Source organism: Pollicipes pollicipes, unplaced genomic scaffold (assembly GCF_011947565.3).
Source record: "Pollicipes pollicipes isolate AB1234 unplaced genomic scaffold, Ppol_2.1 Scaffold_4295;HRSCAF=5057_pilon_pilon_pilon, whole genome shotgun sequence".
NCBI classification, from domain to species: Eukaryota; Metazoa; Arthropoda; class Thecostraca; order Pollicipedomorpha; family Pollicipedidae; genus Pollicipes; species Pollicipes pollicipes.
Genome location: NW_023596461.1, coordinates 42,341,596 through 42,365,927, shown reverse-complemented (window position 1 = coordinate 42,365,927; position 24,332 = coordinate 42,341,596). Strand labels below are relative to the sequence as shown.

The 24,332-nt window shown below is 53.9% G+C and overlaps 1 protein-coding gene across 1 annotated transcript; it reads right to left on the bottom strand.

Moving 5' to 3' along the window:
• On the bottom strand, nucleotides 1-23,992 carry LOC119096918 (putative glutamate--tRNA ligase, mitochondrial). Its single transcript, XM_037219922.1, has 9 exons — nucleotides 23,695-23,992; nucleotides 21,503-21,654; nucleotides 20,671-20,949; nucleotides 19,697-19,911; nucleotides 19,030-19,249; nucleotides 18,298-18,458; nucleotides 7,546-7,724; nucleotides 1,732-1,892; nucleotides 1-841 (listed from the first exon to the last, which is right to left on the bottom strand). The coding sequence occupies exons 1-9, from the start codon at nucleotides 23,813-23,815 to the stop codon at nucleotides 728-730; spliced, it is 1,602 nt and encodes a 533-aa protein (XP_037075817.1). The 5' UTR covers nucleotides 23,816-23,992; the 3' UTR covers nucleotides 1-727.
• Between the last annotated feature and the right edge of the window lie 340 nt (nucleotides 23,993-24,332).

Below are 24,332 nucleotides of genomic sequence, written 5' to 3'. Positions count from 1 at the left end.
GCTACATGTATTGCAAAGGTCACATATATACCAAACTCAAAGCAAATCACGGGTGTTCTGCATCACTTCATGGGCGCCCAATGGTGTGCATCACATGCCAGTCGCACAGCTCCCGCCCACTTCATATTACACGCCACACGGGGGTGCACAGATCGTGGGCAGCTCGAGCACAGCGCTGCCAACGAGGGCCTGCGCAAGCGCTTGCTGGAGACCAAAGCGCGTTGACTGGAGCCCCCCCCCCCCCCCCACACTGACGCCGCTAGCGCTGGCTGATGCAGCTGATGGAGAGGGCTAGCAAACGCCGCCGCTGATCCACCGGACGGTCTCAGCAGCTCTGAACGGTGCCCTCGGCTGGCAGCTGGCTGATGCAGCTGCTGATCCATCCGAAGGTCTCAGCAGGTCTGAACGGTGCCCTCGGCTGGCAGCTGGCTGATGCAGCTGCTGATCCATCCGAAGGTCTCAGCAGGTCTGAACGGTGCCCTCGGCTGGCAGCTGGCTGATGCAGCTGCTGATCCACCGGACGGTCTCAGCAGGTCTGAACGGTGCCCTCGGCTGGCAGCTGGCTGATGCAGCTGCTGATCCACCGGACGGTCTCAGCAGCTCTGAACGGTGCCCTCGGCTGGCAGCTGGCTGATGCAGCTGCTGATCCATCCGAAGGTCTCAGCAGCTCTGAACGGTGCCCTCGGCTGGCGGCTGGCTGATGCAGCTGCTGATCCACCGGACGGTCTCAGCAGCTCTGAACGGTGCCCTCGGCTGGCAGCTGGCTGATGCAGCTCGTGATTCTCTGAATGGTCTCCGCGTGACCAAGCACAGCAATCATCTCCGCGACCCCAGGACCCTCCTGAAATACAAGCGGCGTGCCTGTTACATGATACATGTATCCGTTAAAGGCACAGGACTCACGAAACGCCGACGCAATGCCAATGTCACGGCCCCCTCGAACATAGATACCGTCTTAATGGCACACGACTTTCCCGTGCGACGGTTGCTGTCTCCACAATTTCAAGAGCCGAGCACGATTATCGTCATGCAGGTTTACTTAGCCTTATCAAAAACAGACATTTCATCGTCCACACCGATGGGATCGACTTTGGTTGTGCCGATTGCTCTATTGTACCAACAAATGTTTTGTTCGATAATTAACCGGAATTTCTTAACCTTTTTGGATTTATTTCTCTTTATGGATAGATCGATTAATGATTTGTCCCAGATTCCGCACAAGAATAAATAAATTAGGGCATGCATGCTCTCATCTTATCGTAGACAGGGTTAAACAAACGCCTGATACGTCCACAGAAGTGTTCTAGATAGCGATTGGATTCGGGCAATACGAACCACAGCACAGTACCAAACTCTCGCTATCTCGCTCCTGCGTGAGCGCTTCATGAGTGGAAATACTGATCCTGTTTCTGGCTATCATACCACATAGTCTCGGCTCAGTGCATGTAGCAGCGTCACCTTCCATTCAGCACCTAACAGTTGGCGATGCACGGAGTTATCTCCCCCGATTCAAAACAGGATTAAGCTTGACCACAATCTCCCCTGATACCTTCGTTTTCTTCCTTGGAAGTGTCCCTCCCCGCCGGGCACGCCAGGGCGAGCCGACCACTAATTGCTAGCCGGCCCTGCTCTGTGTGGAGCCGCACACGAGCTGAGCTGACTCCAGTCACCGTCGGCGCGGCCGTCCGCGCGCCGGCAACGTCCATGCGCCTGGCCCGGCGGGCCGCTCACCTCGACGCCGCTGAGGGCCAGCCGCAGCAACCTCATCAGCGCGCCGAACTTGACCTGGCTGCGCTCGGAGACGGCGCGCAGCAGCGGCACCAGCCGCTCTCTGGTGAGGTCCTCCTCCGGCCACGCAGCCAGCTCGGCTGCCGTCAGCCGCAGCGCGCCGCCTGCGCCACACACCGACAGCTGGCGTCACCGACCGCACCAGACACGGCTGACACCGCACCGGACCCGGCCGCAACACCGTGTCAGGCACGGATGACACCAGACCAGACCCAGGCACAACACCGGACCAGGTAAGGCTGACACCGGACCGGAGCCACGCACAACACCGGACCAGGTACGGCTGACACCGGACCGGAGCCACGCACAACACGACGTCAGGCTCGGCGTCGGACCGGACGCAGCCGCAACACCGCGTCAGGCACGGATGACACCAGGCCGGACCCAGGCAAAGCACTGGACCATGCAGCGCTGACACCGGACCGGACCCAGGAACAACACCGGACCAGGCACGGCTGACACCGGACCGGGCCCAGGCACAACACCGGACCAGGCACGGCTGACACCGGACCGGACCCAGACACAACACCGGACAGGAGCCATGCACAACACCGGAACAGACACGGTTGACACCCCACCGGACCCAGGCATCAGACATTGGATCATTCCCTAGCACAGCACCGCAGCATGGGACAACGGTCCAGACGCCGGCACACTATCGGAGCACGCGCAGCACACCAGGGCATCCAAGTCACCAAGTCCTACAAGTCCTACAAGTCAGTCCAGTCCAAGGACAAGTCCACCAACACCACGTCCTAGTCCGCAGAACATCGGGCATAGCTCAACGGTCCCGACACAGACAACACACTGGTGCGAGGCACGACAGAACCCTCCCTCACAATCGCAACCGACAGTTTCAAGACACCGGACCCGACACGGTCTCCAAAACCGCGTCGGTGAGGCGGCTGACACAGTCCAAACAAATGCCGCGTCGGTGAGGTGTCTGACACAGTCCAAACAAACACCGCGTCGGTGAGGCGATTGAGCAGTCAACCGGCACCGCGCCGTTGAGGCGACTGACAGTCCAAACACCGCGTCGGTGATGTGACTGATGCAGTCCAAACCATCAACGCGCCCTTGAGGCGACTGACAGTCCAAACACCGCGTCGGTGATGTGACTGATGCAGTCCAAACCAACATCGCGTTGGTGAGGCGACTGACAGTCCAAGCACCGCGTCGGTGAGGTGACTGACACAGTCCAAACTGACACCGCGCCGTTCAGGTGACTGACAGTCCAAACACCGCGTCGGTGAGGTGACTGATACAGTCCAAACCAACGCCGCATCGGTGAGGCGATTGAACAGGCCAAACAAGCACCACATTCCACCAGCTGTCACTGTATAAAGGAAAACGAACAGATGCCAGGATGCCACCACACCGCATTTATTATGGAAGATGCGGATGTGGAACAGTGGTGGCATTTGCATCTGTCGTAATGGACTTATGCTATTCCACCTAAGAGGTACACTCCCCTCGCGGATGCCATGTCGTAATGGACCTGTGCTATTTCACCTGATAGGTACATTCCCCTTGCGGATGCCATGTCGTAATGGACCTATGCTATTCCACCTGATAGGTACACTCCCCTCGCGGATGCCATGTCGTAATGGACCTGTGCTATTTCACCTGATAGGTACAATCCCCTTGCGGATGCCATGTCGTAATGGACCTGTGCTATTCCACCTGATAGGTACACTCCCCTCGCGGATGCCATGTCGTAATGGACCTGTGCTATTTCACCTGATAGGTACACTCCCCTTGCGGATGCCAGTCTCCAAACCTGCTATTGGCGTTGAAATTACCTCCGAACATGACCCCATGCCAAGTCCTGCCAAAACACACTATCAAAATTACTTGTAAACATGCCCTCATTCTGTTGCCCGCCAACACATTTCACGACGCGCCCGCCTTCCATGGTAGGCATGTGCGACTCCCGTTCGACAATCATTTGCTTAAGCTGGCCTTGGTCAAAGACCACAACTGAAACACAATACGGCGTTGATTAAATACGACTGGCCCAACTATACACTTTTACAGCAATATTGCATATCGCTGTAAAAATAAAGCTTATATTCGGAGCAGAAGGCAAGGTAGCTCAGCAGACGCCGGAAACGACAACAATGAACACGCTTGCCTTGGGACGCTTTCTGTTTTCACTTACATATTGCGTGTGTGTGTGTGTGTGTGTTGTGTGGTGTGTGTGTGTGTGTGTGTGTGTGTGTGTGTGCGTTGTGTGGTGTGGTGTGGTGTGCGTGTGCGTGTGGTGTGTGCTGTGCGTGCGTGTGCGCGTGGTGTTGTGCGTGTGCGTGTGCGTGTGCGCGCGCGCGCGTGTGTGTGTTGTACCTAAAAGTAGTGCATGTATTGAGTTATAAGAAAACTGTGTCTAAAAAAAAACCACCACAAAAAACAAATATATACATAACATATATCAATACATATATATATTCTGGAGGTGACTGGCACCAACTATCAGCAAGCGCAGTGCTTGAATTGTCAGTTGCACGCGATGCGCACACTAACGCTCTCTCCGCGGCGCACTTCACTGCAATCAACCCGTCTGTTCAGGCCGTGTCCGGCGTTTGCCGGCTTGCGGTGCGCTTGAGTATGGAAGTTTCCAGCAGAAGCGTTCATATCAACAATCCCAGAATGCAACAGCGACACACCATTCCCGGACGTTGACGTAGACGTTTCTGCTGGAAGCGACTGAAGTGCACCGCAGGCCAACAAACACCGGCCTCTGCCTGAACGGGCGGGCGATTGCCATGACGCTACAAGGGGGGGGGGGGGGGGGGGGGGCGTTATACGCGCACTCGTGCATCGGACGTTGAAACACTGTTTTTGCTGGGATCTGGTGCGCCGACAGCTCCAGGGCTATTGAAAATTCTCGCTGACAACGATTACAGCGTCGCAGCCACCAGCAACTAGATTCGAGGGAAGGTGGATGGTCTGCCAACCAACAGCTGACAACAAACCTGCTGGCAGCACACGCGAGCTGTTCCACAAAAACTCCATGTCGCCATAGTTCTTAAAGGATGAGAGAGTGCTGCAGGACAAGGACTGCAGAGCATGTCTGCAGTGAATGCAACATCAACCAGTTGGTTACAGCGAGAGTCCGCAAGTGTTTATCCTGGTGATGAGAAACAACTTGCCGCAAGATCCCTCGAAGCTGAGATCTACCAGCGTAGTATACAAGTTCAGGTGTGTTGCCAGTGACTATGCACACCGCCCCGACCGCTGTAACACTGGCCACCCAACAAAGACGCTCTACAAAAGAATAGCCTGGATCACCTGCAGGATGGCGTCCCCGAGAAGCATCTTCGCCGCTCCCCCATCACGGAACTCGTGCGCAAGATGTTGGCGAAATACACGACAGGGTTAGCGCGCTGCCACGACAAAACAAAGATGCATGCGTTCGAGGCAGTGCTATACGAGAGACATGGACCCACCCATCACCCGACGGATGACGTTTTGCGCTCCTCCCTGCCGGTGTAGGACAGGTCGCCGTTGGGGGCCAGCCTGTCCAGTGTCGTGAAAGGGGTTCTCTTGGTACATACGTCTGTCGCATAATCATAAGACATTGCGTAATCCGTGTGTTCGTGAATCCTACATTCATTCCCACCAGTTTATTTAGCTGTCTCATTTGCTGGATGACAGTGGACGCATTCGCCAACGTGCGCCGAGCCGCTATACACCATAGCGCCTGCACAGACCGTCCACGCGATTTTCTTAAGCTCCCCTCTCCACATGACGCACGCACAACAAGCCTATCTGTTCCGGCTTTCTTGACATCTTATACGCAACCCAATTTTTCCATATCTTTTTCCGCCTGCGACCTTCATCATCATAAATGATGCCATGCTCTACATTGAAAATGCATGTGGATGTGGATCAGCTTAGGCCAGGTGGGGTTTGGAACCAGTCAGTGACTGGGAGACCGTCTCCAATAAAGCATGTGATGACATAATTTCATCAGTCAGCAGTGCGACCGCATGATGGGTCCCGGCCCGCAGAGGGATGATTAGATGAGTGAGAGACATATCGCTCCTTCTTCGCTCCAATCCATCCACATAGCAGGTCAAACGTACTAATGCGCGTTCTCGCATACATTCCGGCCTGGACAAAAAAACGTTTTTCTTCCGTACCATGGGCACACGAAGCGCCATCGGCTCGGCCATCTTGCCACATAACAGCAGAAAAAGCAGACAGGATGACTAAATGCTTATCTTCCTATTTACAAACACGGCCCTGTCCCTTTAGCGATGCTTAACATAAGCACAGACGGCGCACTCGGCAAATATATGAAAATAAACATTTCAATACCTCAAAACCACATGTTCCCATGATTAAAACACGTCAAAATGAAATGTCAACAAAGTTAAAACATCCTGTTGCAATGTTACCAGACACCGCACGTGCATTCCTGAGCGAATCCACCTAGCCTGACAAATGTCAGCGTAATCACGAACAAATTACAGCTCTGCCTGAGCTTCAACTGGTCCAGCACCATGATTGCGTAATTGTATAGCTGCCAGAGGAGCGCATCCTCTTAATGGCAGATGGGTTTGCCAGCAAACTGCTTGTGTACCAGGACCTGTGATACGAAGGATGACACGTTCATACTCACGAAGGAAAGACCAGATCATTCGACTTTATACTGCGGGCCAGGTACGTGAAACATGGAGCCTTTTTGGACGCCTCTATACTAAGACGACAACAAAGTCCGTGACAAAATATTTTCTCGGCCGAAATGACGAAACAAATACACTAAGAACCTGAAATCTCCAACAAACGCGCGACCAGAAGCCGCAACCGACAACACAAAGGACAGACCTTTTTTCCAGGACTACTAACGTGGGCGGTGACATCCGCTGCACTTGCGGGCTTATCGCAGACCTACAGGCTTACGACATTAAGCGGATGAGCACAACGCTGACGCGTCAGCCTCGGACCGGATCTGGGTAGCCTTCACGCAATAGGAATGAATAGGATGCACGACCGGAGCTGAGTGTCCGAAAGGGACAGGAATGGCCGCCGCGGACTGATTTGACGCTGCATCGGCGCCACGCGCGCCTCTCCTAGCCGGACATCGTCAGCTGAGGGGACATAAGTCACGTGACCGGCGACCAATGGGGACCGAGCTCGGCCATAAGCCACTGAAGGTCACTGGTACTCGAGGGACGGAAGCGCGGCCTGGTCGCAGGGCGCCCACTCGCCTCATCATGCACTTTCGCAGGAGTTCCGTCTGGGCGGGTGGACGCTGCGGCCGTCCGCCCATCCTGGCCGGCCGTCATCAATTTCCCCCGCGGTTCAGCGCGGTTCGGGAGTGCCGCCCGAACGCTCGCACATATCGGGAAGTCGGCCTCCACACCGGGGAAGTCTCCACAGCCGGGACCATCCAGGACAGCCGCGGCGCCGCCACGCCTCTCACCAGCCGCCCCTCGCCCCGCGGCTCTGAAGTGGCCAGCCGGCTCCGGTAGTCCCAACAAAGCCAAACGAACCGGAGCCGGCTGCCGACCGTCAGCTCAGCGCTCGTCGCCGTACGCCCTGATCCTCGCGACTGAGACCTTCCGCCGGCGCCTTCCGAGACCGGGGCTTGCTGCGCGAGGACAGCCTCGCCACCACCCCCACCCCCTCTCTCCCCTGGGCGCCCCGTGGAGGCGGTCCTCCGCTCGGCCCGGCCCACGTGTGTGTGGGCACTCACCCGGCTAGCTGCACCCCAACGGCCTGATGACTTGAAGCCGACGGCCCAACGCTCACCTGGATCGGCCACTGCCGGCAGCCGGCCGACGGGCAGGCAGCCGGGCACAGCCCACAGGTATGCCAGGTCACGGCCCACCAGCTCCTGCAGCGTGGTCACGCGCCCCTCCTCCAGCGCCCATGCCAACACCTTCTCCACGTACTGGTCCTCGAGCACGCGCTGCGACACGGCGTGGTCGCTGCAGAGACAGGGGCTGGTGTCAGATCACACTCTGCGACGCGGCGTGGCCGCTGCCGAGACCGGGGCTGGTGTCAGACCACGCGCTGCGGCGCGGCGCCTGCCGGGACGAAAGCGGACCCACCGGTCAGTTTGCGGGGAACGGTGCCCGGGGTCGGTTGATAACCAGCCGCGGACAACACGACACGCGAGACGCCGCCAGAGCGGCACCGCCTGTCCACGTGGCCCCGTGCCGCTATGAAGCCACACGAGGACCGCGCCTTGGAGCTGAGTGCGCTACCTTTTAGACATCACTGGCTCCGTGGAGAAACCATTGGGGACTTTAAAACCATGCCGGCGGTGGCTTTATGAGGAAAGGCTGCCATTGTAGTTACTGTCTTCTTACACGAACCAAACAAAGCTTCACCACGAAAAAAGTAACGCAAAAATTAGCGATGACCAGGATCAATGTCGCGATGACATACTTCTTAACAATGTCTGCAAACATTTTAATCCGCGATTTCGGTCGGCAACGTTGCATGCATACGGGTAAAAAATGTTCCCATGACCACCGTGACTTGTTGAATATGGCTTGCTACTTTTAATTGCCACACATCGGGATTATAACCACGAAATTAATAGTGCTGCCCACCGACAGGAACAACAGGGTTTGATTGCGGGAATTCGCATGTTCGCGGGTTGCTACAATCAATCTGCCGCTCCAAGGACAGAGTCGGCACACCATAAGCCGCGACTGCAGCTGAACAATGGGGTACCGATAGCGCAGTGGTTAAGCTGGGGAAAACCAGGCGCCGGAAGTTCGATTCCACGCAGCGCCCATCCTTCCTGTCATGGTCAACAGCAGGCAGGGCCATGAACCCAAGCTGCGGCGAAAAGCCCCGACAACGAAGCTAAACAACACCGGTGAGTATTGTACGCAGCCGGCTGGCGGTCTGATCCTGCCGCAGGTGGACGGACCACGCCTGATGTCGACACCGGTGAGTATTGTACGCAGCCGGCTGGTGGTCTGATCCTGCCGCAGGTGGACGGACCCACGCCTGATGTCGACACCGGAGAGCATTGTACGCAGTCGGCTGGTGGTCTGATACTGCCGCAGGTGGACGGACCCACGCCTGATGCCGACACCGGAGAGCATTGCACGCAGCCGGTTGGCGGTCTGATCCTGCCGCAGGTGGACGGACCCACGCCTGATGCCGACACCGGAGAACATTGTACGCAGCCGGCTGGTGGTCTGATGCTGCCGCAGGTGGACGGACCCACGCCTGATGCCGACACCGGAGAGCATTGTACGCAGCCGGCTGGTGGTCTGATCCTGCCGCAGGTGGACGGACCCACGCCTGATGCCGACACCGGTGAGTATTGTACGCAGCCGGCTGGTGGTCTGATCCTGCCGCAGGTGGACGGACCCACGCCTGATGTGACCACATACCGCCAGTCTGACACCTTAACAGCCCAAGGCTCTTAATGGCGAAAACAACGTATGAGTTACTGCGCACGCCGTCTACGACAAATAGTTAAGCACCTCCTCCCGTGACCCGCTGGCATGTTTGCCGGGAGCCTTTCTCGCTCTGGTGGGTGGCAGAGCTCTGTACTGGGCAGCTGCTGGCCCCGCCCTGGAGCCCCAGTTGGCTACGTTGCAGTGGGCATCAGCAGGATGCGTCTGCGTCCCCGCCCAATGAGCACCGGCAGATCAGCACCACGTCCGGTACGCGATGTGAGGCAGCGCAGGCAGAGCGTAACGGGAGGCGAGGTCACTGAACACCAACTGCAGTCAACCGTATCTGATACCGCACCGGCAATCTGCGCACAACGTGAGAAACGCGGGGAGCGAGGGGCGCGGGTGTGACACTGGACGCCGTCCATAATACGGGATGACTCGTGCCGACTGCACATTCAACAGCTGTGGTATTGAGCCCAGTACGAGCCAGCTGCAAGCCTCTAGGGCGTTGGGCTCTCCTTACACTCCCCGACATGCGTATGGACATGTATCACCCGAATTGACTGTAATTGACTGTATCACCCGAATCACCCGATTTGCTCATGACATGAAAACGTTGTGATATCAGATCCTAACGCATTATAATATGAAGTGAATTTGAGCTTAAAACAACCAGCCGTGATTACGAAACAGTTGTCCAACAAAGTTCCTTACCTTCTTGCATATCACGTGCACAAACATCACCGTTACCAAAAATGTGCACATGAAGATCAGCATCTCCTATTTCGTGTATGGCATTATCTGTCTACGTTGGTTAGGGAAGTGAGGGATGCCTCACAGCCAGCGTCTCAAATATGACCACGCTGTTGTTCTTCTGGGAGCGATGCCTCGCCATTCATGCTCACCGGGCCTGCTAGCTCGCCTCGCGAACTCTCTGTCAGCGCCCGAACCAAGAAACCCACAGCTGCATCCTGCCAGCCATGCTGTTCTCCCGGCTTGGTGAGTCACAGCCACTCACAGTGACGCCCACAAGCGCAACAGTCGCAACTGTCACAGCCGCAAACATCGCGGAAGGACGGTCAAAGTTCGCCCCGGACATTGAGTCCATCGAGCCAGAGGAGGCCTCGCGCTGGAGCCGGGGCGTGGCTCGCGGTCCCGTACGGAGAACACCACCACAGGGACCGGAACGGCGGCAGCCCTGCGCTCGCGCCCAGGTCCCGCCCCGAGACAGACGACACTCATAAATGCGGCGGGACGATACGCCAGCCAGTGTGTTTTTCCCATTCGCTGATGCGACGCACATTCTGCCATCCAGCGTGTTTTTTCTCGCCGGTCGTAAACCGGTCGTAAACCGTAAACCGTCTTGCAAAGAACTGTTGTCGCTCGTTATGAAATTCATACGCGAGTGTTCTGTACAAATCCCAAAGAAAGAGGCTCGGCAGAGGCACCTTCGGGCCGCTATTTTTGGTAAGCAATATGCTCTGCGAAACGAATACCAAACGCAATGTTGAGCGGCACACTTCCGCTGAACTCTGTGATAAAATCAGGATCGCACGCACGCAGGCACGCTCATCCATAATGTCATCTAACCTATACACTGGGTTCTAACACAAATATTATGGTAAGGAAGCACTCAGGTACTGACAAATGACAACACACCGGTGGATTGATCACACCATTTCTACAAGTACCACCCGCGTATATAGAAATCGCTTCTCCCATGGGCGTACCGTACAAGACCTTCAAAAGAGAAACATTGATAATGTGCGGCTTCAGGCTCCCGTTATTCGGGGTTCGTCTGCGTTGGACGCGGTCTGCCGCCATCACCTTCACTTGTAAAGTAAAGGTGGGAAACCCAGTCACGCTGCCGTGCGCGTACACCATGCAGGACATGTATCGCAACTATTGGTGTCAGTTCCTCCAGGTAGGGAGGCCAAGCGATGGGGAGGGGGACGAAGAAGAGACACCGACGGTGCCTCTATGCCATATTATTTGGCTAGATCCGACCTTGAACAATGCATGACAAGCCATAAATCGGTTTTCAATGTATATACTTGACGTTTGTATCATTCAAAATAGGACACAACCGCATTAATTCCCTATTTCACAGAAATCAACTTTTTACTACCCTGGAGCAGTCTAGGAATTTTTATTATGGTTTTGAGCTTTGGATATAATGAAGGCCCGTGCACTCCATACTTAGCTTTGTTCAACCCACTACAGGGAGCATGGCACCTTCCTTATGTATTTTCATTTATCGTTTAGCCCGATGTGTCCGATTTCATCGGTAACACCATTTTTTCGAAATCCTTCTGAGTGTCTCGGAACTTGGACTTGAAGTAGCCGGAAGAAACATCCTTTGACTCCCTGTTTACCACTACGAACGCAGCAAATTCAATTTGCCATGTTTTTGCTAACGTATGTATAGAACGCACGTTGCATGTTTGCATGAACACACAATGTATGTTTGCAACACGCTTATTTGTCGAAATGCTTGTGTAATAAATGATACGAAAGCTTCAAACACTCTTTACATAACAAAGTATACGAACATGAGGCTTTGGTCCCGCAAATTCAAAGAAACGTTTCAACATGGCTTTGATTTTCCCCTACGGCGTTCACCCCGGTTGCTCTTTTCCGGCGCGCAGTTTGGCTTTGGGTAACGGAGTATCACATGGTTCATAGTGACACACTGGTTCACACTTCGACTTATGCGCTTCTTGGCAACTGCCCGCTGCGCCAATCACAAATGTTTATTTGTACTGACGTCATTCACACCAGTCGAGGTACAGCTTTTAAGCCCACGGGGCCGCAATGAGTGGGTTAAAACAGCTCAAGTAAAACCTCTAACCCGTAACAGCTGACAACGGCCCTCAGGAGATTCTGCCGTCATGACAACGGCGGTTGTCGTGACGACGGTCAAAACTGCAGTTGTCGCGGACTCATAATACACTCTGGGGCTACCAACAAAACAAGAAATGTCGTGCTGTTGCAAAGCCTGGGCAGCGTCGACTAAACAAAAGTAACATTTACAACTTCATTGTACTTTGATGGCGCTGCAGCGGCACTACCCAATGCTATTTCGATACGTAAATGGTCCTGAGGTTTCACCACGGTATGTTTATGAAATATGCCCCAAATATCGGCCACTCCCTTTAAGACTGGTTCATCAACATGACCATAGTAATCCCCCAGATGGCAACGATGATGTTTCAATTTTGGCCTGCTCCTGTCATCTACTTTTTAAACAATTATCGGAGCTCCACAACTTAAGATTTTTTACACGACCGAACGACGCTTCACCAATTGCAGTCCGTTAACTCCTTGAGATCTTTGGGGAGGGGGGGGGGGAGGGGCAGAACTAGCCCCTTCCAGCAATTTAATATAAATCGCATGGCCCTCGGAGGAATATGGTTAAATTGAAGTAAATGCAAATGACTGGTCATTGCCTATGACATATATGCCATGCCCAATGCAGCCACAGTTGTTTAACACGCGCCCGGATAGCCGACTAGATACCTTTTGCTACGGTGGGGGGGGGGCAATTTGACCTCACTGAGATCTCGAGAACCAAGGGAGCTACATACACCAAATTCACAGGGTGTCTTGACCTGTACGTGAACTCACTCAGGTCAAATTTTGTGGTTCTTAGGTCATGACCTTCGGGTCAAATAGGGTCAAACAAGGTCATATTTCAGGTTGGTCTCCAAAGTGCCCACAGAACCTAGCTGTTTCCAAGCAAAAGGTCACGTGCTCATTTAAGGTCAGTGACCTTGTTTGACCTTTTGAAGACCATGGTGACCAAAAGCATACAAGACCGCTCTGAGTTTTACATTTGAATAAGCGTCAAAAATTACGCTACACAGTATGTCTCTAGAAGCAAAATGTTGACCTGGTCATTCTAGGTCATGACCTAGTCAGACCTCTAGGAGTCCATGAAAGATGCATAATGCGGTTCCTGCTATCAATAAATTCGAAATGAGCACCAGAAACTGCCCCATACCATAACCCCAGAGCAATAAAACAGGTTGATTTTGACCTTGGTCTGACCTTTATACCTGACCTTAGGTCGACGTAGTTTGCTCATTAAATATTTGTATTGCCTAAGAAAGCATCTCAGAGATGTATGGCTTCGTCTACCCCTACGTTTTCGCATCAGGGTAAATGATTCCCTAGAAAATGACTTCGCTGAAACCATGGTCTGACTTTGACCTGCCATAGGTCAGCGACCTTACAATGTACATCTTAATTTCTTATACCAAACGATCCGCTATTCGATTTTCAACAGCTATGCCGAGTTTGGCGCAGCTGCGCCGCGCCGTTCGGAAATTATTCTGGAAAACCCTCGGGGTAGGTCAATTTGACCCCTCCCACTCTTTGTTGTTGTTAAATGGTGTTTTCGGGCGCGTCGACTGCAGTAGTCATTTGGGCCCCATAACGTGTTTTGTTTTACCTAACTCATGAACCGTGTAAAGAATCCCGAAGTCGATATGTTTAAGGAATAAAAAGACCTGTCAAAATTCAAGAAAGCCCGAGTTATCTCCTAAAATGTCACAGAGCGTCAGGGGTGAGTCACGCCGCCCAAGGCAGCGTCGACATTCTTCCTCGAGGGGTGGACACGATATGAACGCATGACGAACGGTGAGAACAGCCCCGCATCAATGACAGATAGATCTTTCGGCTCCTTGCAACAAATAACAGTGAGTTGCATACGTGCTCGCAATACGCAGTCTGCAGAGCACCATCTCTTCTTGTCTGACTGCAAGAACATGATAACCACTGACCCAGCTTGGGTTTTATTGCTCTGAGCTTATTTTCATTTGTCCCATCCCCACAACGCTGTCATTCCTTCTCCACAAAGGTTTTTATTGCAGGGTAAAAATATCTAGCAAGGATAGGAAGATAACGTACACATGGGGGTGCTCGCTTTGTAGCCGCGTCAGCCGCCTCGTTGCCGGCGATTCCAATGTGACTGGGGATCCAACACAAGATGGCTTTCTTTCGGGCCTGATCCAGTTGAGTCAGACGTCCTAAAATATCCTGTACAAGGGCACATGGTGGATAAAAATACCTCAGACTAAGAACAATGCTCAGAGAGTCTGTCAAAAACAGATGTGAAGGTTCGTCACTGACCTCAATGAAACACAGCGCCTTGGTGACTGCTACCAACTCCGATGTGAACATCGGCGCGTGTGGAGGCAAAGAAAACGACCGGATGACGCCACCGCTCGCAAACGCACAGCCCACACCGCCAGAAGTTTTAGATCCGTCCGTGTAAGTAAGTGTGTAACCGTCATATAACGCCATACGCTCAAGTGCCCTCGACCTCATTATATCTGGCAAGACGACACTGTTTCGTTTCGACCAAAGACGTATCTATTGATGGCGGGGTCAAACTCCGGGGGGCAGTGGACAGATGGTCCACCCGGTTCAACCTTCGAATGGGAATTTCGCTTTCCCGCAGCGAGGCTTGTATTCGGAGGCCAAAGGTTACAGCATATACCCGAGGTGCACTGCGACGAAAACGCACAGCAGGCCGTGAAAAAACTGCGTTACATGCCGGATGGGAGGGGAACTGTCCGCAGCTTACGTGCATAACGCATACCGAGCATTTTCCCCCTCGCTGACAAGAGCGGTTCGTGTGATTCCACCATGAGGCCCGCGGCAGGTGATGTGTGGAACGCCCCTGTGATTACACGTAAGTGGTGTGATGGACAGTGTCCAGGACGCGTGTGGTGAATTCGCACGCGCTGTCAAAAATAAAACATGCGTAGCCCCGCTTAGAACGCATGATTGAGCGATACAATAGCAAAAGCGTAATTCTATCTCCCCCATACGAGGTGCGAGAAACGCATTCTAGCATGTTCAAAGATTTAAAACAACTTTTGCGTTGCCTTTTAGGATGAACTTTTTACGTCAGTCGGCGGTCAATGTATACCCCAAGGTATCTAGCCACAGGCTCCGTTGATGCTCCGAAGATGCGTTGGCCACACAGACGGATAGACATATTGCCGCATTGCCGACTACGACAAAAATGCATGGCTACAGTCTTGCTGCTAGAAAACCTAAACCCGTTTATGGTGCCCCACTTCTCGATACGATCCACAGCCAACTGAAGATGCCGCTCCATCGATGAAGCTCTTGCCGCGTTGGTCCAAATGGTAAAATCATCAACAAAAAGGCCACGATCTACAAACTGTGGCGGCCTAACCCCGATGTCTTTTATCATAACGATGAACAGTGATACGCTCAGGACACTACCTCGGGGCACACCATTATCTTGATGGTGCCTCTCAGAGCGCGCGCTCCCAACACGGACACGGAAATAACTGTCAACTAAAACGTTCTGAAGAAAAGTGCCCATATTGCCCCGTATACCATACCTACATAGTTTGACAAGAATACCATGACGCCATGTGGTATCGTAGGCGCCCTCTATGTCAAAGAAGACTGCACCAGTGTGTCGATTTGCTTTAAATCCCTCACGAACATAGCGTCAAGATGTAAGAGATTATCAACTGTGGTGTGATTCTTTCTAAAAACCACCCTGCGCGTTTGTAAAAATGCCGTGATGCTCCAAAACCAGGTTAAACGGACGTTAACCATCTTCTCAATCAACTTACAGAGCGATGACACAAGAGAAATGGGTCTATAATTTGAAGGATCTAGCCCACTTTTCCCGGCTTCAAGAGAGGCACGAGGGTAGAATCCCGCCAAGAAGCTGGAAATTCACCTCTGGTCCGAAGCGAATTAAAGACCACTAATAAAACGCGAAGCACGCGAGGCGGCAGATGCTTCAGCATATTGCTGTGCATAGTGTCCGAGCCTTCTGACACGCTGCGAAACTTGGTTATCACCGATTTCGACTCAACCAACGTGAAAGGTCATTATATGAGTGCAATTCACTCGACGAAAAAGTTCACTGCAGATTGCTTACATCGCGTTCTAAGTCGCACAAACTGTGGGTTTGTGTTACCACCTACGCTGCGTTGGGCTAGGGCCCGGGTAACCTCATTCGCAACATCCAACGAGCGCGTCACAGCCTGGCCATTAACGCATAGCACCACCGGAGCTATGGGTGAAAACTGACCCGAAATACGCTTGATCCGGGCCCACATCTGCGATGTCGGCGTAAACCGGCCCAGCATGCTCACGTTCGCACGCCCGGAAGCACGCTTTGCTTCCTTTACCGTGCGACGAACAAAAACTCTCGCCTTTTGAAATGCCATTAAGTTTTCTATGCTGCTCCTGGAGCCAAAACCTCGAAACGCACGCTTATGTGACCGAATGGCGCTCCGACACTCCTCTGTCCATCACAGAACAGGGGTGCGTCGGGGAGCGCCCGAAGTGCGTGAAACACACCTGTTGGCACACTCTAAAAGTTTTTTAGTAAAATCCTCAATAGAGAGTGGCGCCCTCCCAGGGTCAGATAAGAACCATGCCTGAAACCGAGTCTCGAACTCGCACCAGTCGGCCTTTTCAAATTCCAGCCTTGTGGCCTTACACCCAATGTTCCACGTCTCATAAATCGGATCCACACAGGAGAGTGGCCACTTACCATCGGGTTATCACCGACACTCCACTCAAGGTGCTGAACCAGCTGGGGGTTGGAGAGGCTAAGTCTAACGCCGACGCCTGACCGGACGACATTGTGAAATGCGAACGAGTTCCCGTGTTTAAAATGTATAGTGAAACACCATGGATAAAATTCGCACACGGCCTTCCGCGAGTGTTCGTAGTGTCACATCCCCATGCGGTGTGATGTGCATTGAAATCACTTAGAAGAAAAAGTGAACATGGAGGGAGTTCACCAGAAATCACCTAGAAAAAAAAAACATGGACGGAGTTCAGACAGCAAATATTGGACGTGTACCGACAGGAAGGCAGTACCCGGTGGAAGGTAAAGCGAACAAACAGTGATGTGACGCCGATTAAGATAAGCCGCGGGCCACAGCCTGAAGCGTGGACCGCAAGTTTAACCTCCTTGCTGGCCCACTATGATGAACTGCAAGGACAGCGCCACGCGCGATGCTCTGCGTCAGCACGTTGTTGCGAAACGTCACATATCCCTTCAAAGACCAGCAATGCTGAGACGATAGCTTAGTCTCTTGCAGCGCTACGTCTGCGGGACAGTGTTTGCCGATAACGGCCTGGAGGTCGAGGGTATTCGCCCTGATCCCTCTACAATTCCACTGTGAAAAGGAATGTAAAGGGGGCGTATTAAAAGTCAGCTAGGAGTCCGATATTAAAAACGGATACATTTTAAAAGAACTGGGCTGCGCCAGTTGCAGGAGTAGACGTTTGGGGCTGGGGGCCACGTCCCAGCTCTGCAGGACCATGCCCCACTCAAAGACGGGTCCTGGGACTCCCTCCGTCAGATGGGGACGGGGGACCGGCCGGGGCACACTTCACGCCAGCGTACCCCGGCCGGGGTGGCGGCGGGGGAGGGCCCATCAGTGGGCCCCTACCAGACGTCTGGGGACCAGCGGGGGCCTCCACCGGCCTTCCGGGCGTTGGAGTAGTGCTGCGGGGGACGTACTTCTTGCCCGCACCGGACAAACGGTTGGAGGCCTTGACCTGCTCTCGCTCGGCCAAGCGCGCCCGCTTGGCATCGCGTGCGCCTCTCCGCCTCGTGACGCTCCAACGCTTCTGACGCTCATCCACGCGCATTTGCCAGCGGCGTCGGGAGCGACGAAGGCAGCGCCGTGCCCGGAACGGGAGACGAGGGCAGAGGCTTGTCCAACATGGGTGACGACGGAGGCCGCGGACCGCGGCCGTGCCGGACCACCGTCCACCCCCCCCCCCCCCCCCCCCTCTCCCGAAGGTACCAGCGGAGCAGGCGATGTCGTCAGGGTGGCCGCTGCCAAGCTCCAGTCTGGTCTGGAGCGCGGAGACCCTCACCGCAGGCGCCTCAGCGAATCTCTCCGTGACCACGTGGACCAGCGCGTGACCCTTCTATGTCCTCACATACCTGTCTGTGGGCCTCTCAGCGACGCTGACCACACATATCCACCAGCGAACCCATCGGTGACGACAGGAGTCTGCCTCCCAGCCCCAGATGACACCACAAACTCCTGCGGGAGGATCTCAGAAGCCCCACAGAGCAGCCAGCGGGCCTCTCAGTGACACCACGAACCTGTCTTTGAACCTCCCGGTGACCAGCTGCCGTACAGTTTCGAACAGCTCGGCTCTCGGTCCTGGACTGGAGAATCGGCGGCGCAGAGCCAGCTGGTTCAGATGGTGCAGCCGGTGCGGGTCCAGCCGACACGAGTTGGTGTGTACCCGGCTCAGGTCGAACTGGGGACACGCTGGGCTCAGGACTCAGCGGCGCCGCACCATCCGCACCGAACAGACAAGACGGCTCGACACGAGGTCAAATTGAGTTTCAACACAAGCCAAACATACCACCCGTGCGCTGGTGCATTCTGGTCCCCGCGGCTGGTGAGCGCATCCATCTGCCTGTCTCGCGACGGAGCCCAGATCCCGATACGCCGGGTCGCTTGATCTTCCTGCTTGGTCAGATGCATAAAGGAAATGCATCTTACATATGAGCATCCACACCACCCTGATCGGCATCTAGCAGCAGCATTTTGTCTGGTTGCGTACCGATGCCGACCGGTGGGCTTTTCCACCGCTGCTCTATCCTGCGCCAGGCTGTCCTGCCCGTGCTTCTCGCGCGCCCGGTGCCCGCCTGCCGTGAGCTATCGCACCTGTTCGATGAGCTGCGTGAGATCCGTGAGCGCAGTGTGCTCCAGCTGGCGGAAGCCCGCCCGCCGTGAGCTATCGCACCTGTTCGATGAGTTGCGTGAGATCCGTGAGCGCAGTCTGCTCCAGCTGGCGGAAGCCCGCCCGCCGTGAGCTATCGCACCTGTTCGATGAGATGCGTGAGGTCCGTGAGCGCAGTCTGCTCCAGCTGGCGGAAGCCGCCGCCGGTCAGGCACACGTAGTTGAGCAGCGCCTCCGGCTGGAAGCCGCGCGCCAGGTGGCTCTCCACGCTGACGTCCGAGTGCCGCTTGCTCAGTTTGGTGCCGTCCGGGTTGGTGATGAGCGGCAGGTGGGCGAACTGAGGCGGCTCCCAGCCGAACGCCCTGGCAGCCGGGCGGCACGGCCCGTCAGTCGAGACGCGCACACGCGCCGCTCTGCACCGGATGCACAGCACCCGGATCCAGGGCTGAAGCCGCCACTCCGGTGAGCAGCACCGGACCGGCCGGCTCACTCTGAAGCCCGTCCTTCGCCTCTTACGACCAGGGTCATTCCGGCAGGGTGAGGAAAGTGCTACACCTCACCACAGCAGCAGTTCCACCCTAGAGAGTGAGGAAGCTCACTATCACAACCTGAGAGCGATGCAGCTCACTATCAGACCGCGAGAGACATAGCTCACCCCACACTCACAAGAATTCCACACACACAAGAGTAAGGTAGACCACTATCACACTCCGAGAGAGACGTATTGCCGCCTCACACCAGTTGCAAGTGTCGCCCGGCAGGTGTGGGTGTGGGCAGGTGGGCGGGCCCACGGGTATACAGCGCCTTACCTGTACAACACTAGGTGTTTGGACGTGGACACTTGCCACTCGACACCGCGCAACACGTGCGTCACCCCCATCATCCGGTCGTCCACGACGCTGGCCAGGTGGTAGGTGGGAAAGCCGTCGGCCTTCAGCAGCACGGGGTCGCCCTCCTGGGCGGCCACGTCGAACGCCACCGGACCGTACACCAGGTCCGGAAATGGCGCCGCCGTGTCCTCCAGCTGGCGGCGCGGTACCGAGCGGCGTCACCGTCTGCGGCCGCCGCCTGCCGCGAGCCCAGCCGCTCACCACCGGAGCCGCCAGCAATACTGGCACACGCAGCTTCGGACAGCCCCAGCACTACTGGCACACGCAACCTCGGACATTCCCAGCACTACTGGCGCACGCAGCCTCGGACACCCCCAGCACTACTGGCACACGCAGCCTCGGACATCCCCAGCACTACTGGCACACGCAGCCTCGGACATCCCCAGCACTATTGGCACACGCAGCCTCGGACATCCCCAGGCACAGCCATCACCACGCAGGTTATATTCATCCGGTCAGGTTTGATAACGTCATATTGCATGAAGCGTCACACAGCAGCCCACAGTTGCGATAACACCCGCAACAACTCACAGACGTCAGTGCTAATCACCTACAATTGGTCACAGCCACAGTCACAGCCATTCACAGGCGATCCGCAGCCACGGCTGCTACAAGGCACATCACAGGCGAGCCTTTACTCGGCTCACGGTAGTTCATAAACCGGATGGCCAGACTGCACTCCAACTGGTAACCAGTCACTTCACATTGAACCAATCACCTCCAGTATGCGTCCCACAGCTGTGCATGCGGCGCCTACCCTGACATCTCCAATCCGAGTCGCACAGCCGTGTACACACCTTCCCTAACCTCCAGTCCAAGTCACAAAGCTGTGTGCCCCCCCCCCCCCCCCTAACCTCCAGCCCGAGTCCCCCAACCGTGTGTGCGGCGCCCACCTTCAGCCTGACCACGTGCTTGACGCCGCGCTCCAGCAGGTGGCGCCGCTTGTCGTCGGTCAGGTGGCGGCAGCGGTTGTCGTAGCGCGGCTTCTCAGCGCGACTGACGGCCTTGCGGCGCAGCAGGTCCAGTCGGCCCCGGCTGCAGAAGCAGCGGTACGCGGCGCCACTGGCCACCAGCTGCTCCGCGTGCTCTTGATACAGCGCCGTCCGCTCCGACTGCACGTACGGGCCGCGCGCGCCGCCCACCGACGGCCCTTCGTCCGGGCACAGACCCATCTGGGGCCAGACGGAGCCAGTCAGACCCCCCGGCCCCTCGTCCGGACGTAGGCCCATCTGGGGCCAGCCGGAGCCGGTCAGACCCTCGGGCCCCTCGTCCGGACATAGGCCCATCTGGGGCCAGCCGGAGCCGGTCAGACCCCGATGCCGTCAGCCAGGCGCGAGCGAGTGCACCAGGAGAGAACGTCAGTGCCACAACACGAGGTGTCACGGAGTTCACTCGCACGGACCCCGACGCCGTCAGCCAGGCGCGAGGGAATGCACCAGGAGAGAGCGTCAGCGCCACAGCACAATCTGTCACGAGACTCATTCAGACAGCAGACTCCTCGTCCGTCACTAGATACTCAGCACAAGGTGTCACGAGGTTAACTCAGACGGCAGACTCCTCGTCCGCCGCTAGATGCTCAGCACCCGCCGCTATCAGGCGACTCAGACGTATCACCAGACCATCGGATAACACCCACGTCGCTGAGACATCAGACGGCTCGACCACCGGAGACCGTGAACACCAGCTGTCGGTGGGACACAACCGACCATCGGCCGATGGCTGTACCGTTTGCAGGGTGCTCAGGAGCCGATCTGTAGCGCCAGGCACGGTGCGGCTTCGGTCCGTGTCCTCAATGCGCAGCACGAACGTTCCCCCGTGTGAACGGGCGAACAGATAGTTGTAGAGTGCTGAGCGCAGACTGCCTAGGTGCAGGTCACCTGGTGGACAAATAGGCAGACTGCAACTGCACTGATATTGTACACCCCATGCTCAGTCCCAAGTGCTTCACCTTGCTTAATTCATATCTGAGACAGGTTTGATCCCAAAGGACTCAACACACCAGATAAAGAACAAATATTTCACAAAGGTATTGAAAAAACAATGGTACACAAGTACAGTATGAGTTGCATAGCAAAAACAATGGCATCACAGATGGAAAATTCTTGGCAATAACTGGGTTGAGAAGGTGCCAAAACAAACATTTTCCAATATAAAAAATGCCAGAATTGCTCACTTCAATAACAATTGATGTAGTTGCCACAGTATGTGCCATACTGCCTCCACTACCCATGAATGACACCACTGGCATTTACACACTTTTTGGGCTTGCATGCAAGATTTAACAATAGTTTAGCCTTAACCATTTGAGTGAACTGATTTCTGGGACTGCACCCCTGCTAAACCACGCTTGTTGTGTGAGCTCTCTCTTCACTATGTAATAATGAAATTGCTGGTCAACAGCTTAACTTAGTGGCTAAACTTTAACACACCTACAGGTGGGTGAGCCTGAATTCAGGTAAACTAACCAACTGAGCAGCCTAGGCAGTTCTTGACAGAATAATGGGGATAATTTCACACTGGAATTTCCCTGCCATTTCACATGGTAGCAAACCAATTGTCACCAATTATGCCAGTATCACAATTATGACACCATTTAAGAAGTTTTTGTTCTGAGAAACATCTAGTTTCTGGGAGACCTCTGAGAAATTTCAATACTGGGATGAATTCACAGCCGTGGAGCAGACCTGAGCACATCTGCACTAGTTTTTACCCTGCCTCTCCACTGCTCTGCGACAAAAGACAATTTCAAGCAAAAATATATCTAAAACTACAGGCACATCTAATGTGAAAATTCAGCACAACTCCATATAGCCAGAGTTTGGCACAAATGAGTGCCAGGTTCACCACACTGTCACATGGGTGCCCTGTGTGGATCAATTTCTGCAGACTGGAATTTTGGCAGCATAAGACCACAAATATAATGCTTTGAAGGCAAGGTGATCTTATGATGTGATCAGCATTGATTAATGCTTGCACCACCTTTGAGAAAGTATATACAGATTTATAAAACAACTGTATATGACTTATTTAGACCACACTATACCAGCCAGTACTGAGCAATGCATCATATTTCCCTTGAAAATAAAACTATTATAAAAAAATACCATGACAGCAATCTGCAGTGCACCACAGTGTGAGAGATGACACTGAGACCAGTAAATGGTAGAAATTCAGCTTAGTGTGTTCAACAAGTCAGACAACCATGAGGTGAAGCCCTGTTGCTTAGCAAGAAAAAAGGATAGAGATTTGAGCAAGAATAGGGATAGGGGTACAGTCAAGAGTAGGGATGGGAATATAGGTAGGATTGGGCATGGAGGCTGGAACATGGGTAGGAGTCAGGAAGGAATTGGAGGAGTAGGAGTAAGAGTAGGAGTAGGGGCAGTGGTAGCCCAGGTTAGACTAGGATAATTAGGTTATGCCTAGGGAGATAGTCAGCCCTATAAGAACAGAAACATTATTTGTTATTACAGTGTTGTGCTGCTCAGAAAAAAAGAAAATCCTACTCTGTTGTTGCACATCATGCATAGTGTGGCTGTGCAGCAACTGGCTTGTGGACTATGCCACATTGCTTATATTGTTCTGCTGTACTTGTTATGCAATTGTTTGGGGAAAATGGCCTGGTATGCTGAAGCAGGTGTGCATAAAAAATAAAAAAAAACATTGTAAGCAGTGTCATTTGAGAGTTTTATCATCCCTGCCAATTTCATCTGAAGCTTTATGCTTCAATGATGACCTGAAACTAGTTCACACCATTATAAAATACCAGGGCAAGGTAAACTTATAATAAATAACAAAGCTTCATTACAAAGGTCTTGAATGGATCAATGCATCATGCAGGATTCCCTGCCCTGTTGGAACTTGGCACCACTATTATATTATTTGATTATATGATGCAAAAATACTTGGCCTGCACTGACCTGTTGGACTCGGTGCAAATCTTGTGCGGACATTCTGGCATATTGCACTAGTTCTCAAATGCCTCACGGCCAGCTGGGACAATCCAGAAGTGACCAGCTGCACTGACAGGCAATTCGGCATGTTATGCTAATCTGCAAGCTAAATTAGTTAAGTGGGTGTGCGATGCAATCCAAGTCCTATTCAATACAAAAACACCACTGTGTGGAAAGCGAATAACACTTCTCTGACGGTATTCCTCTGTTTTATGGCCTTGGGTATTCCTCGGTGATGACCACCTGAGCCCAATAATCCCCCCTTCGGCGCTTTTTAAACCAAGTTACATATACTTAGTCAGCATAGCAAGTTACATATAAACGAACCAGTTGCGCCATTTCCACAAGGCAACGAGCTCAGCTGATTAGTAGTAGGAAAATTTTGAATGGCCATGTGATTTGAATGGCCATATGAATGGCCATAAATCACAACCCATGTGATTTATAAGCTATTTCGTATACATTGGTTGAAAAAATCTTTGCCGTCTGATTTTTCTATGATGTTAAAAACACCACAAAATACTCTTTTACAGGACATTGTTTTTGTCTTCTAATTTACTGCGAGCTTGACATGACTGGAGGCTACTATGTATTTTGGTAAAGCC

What these genes read in the sequence shown, in the direction of transcription:
- LOC119096918 (XM_037219922.1), bottom strand. Translation starts at nt 23,815, where the DNA reads ATGCCGAATTGCCTGTCAGTGCAGCTGGTCACTTCTGGATTGTCCCAG. An exon ending in ATTTGCACCGAGTCCAACAG is followed by an intron (nt 21,655 to 23,694) that starts GTCAGTGCAGGC and finishes TTTGTCCACCAG; the next exon opens with GTGACCTGCACCTAGGCAGT. An exon ending in AAACACCTAGTGTTGTACAG is followed by an intron (nt 19,250 to 19,696) that starts GTAAGGCGCTGT and finishes CCCGGCTGCCAG; the next exon opens with GGCGTTCGGCTGGGAGCCGC.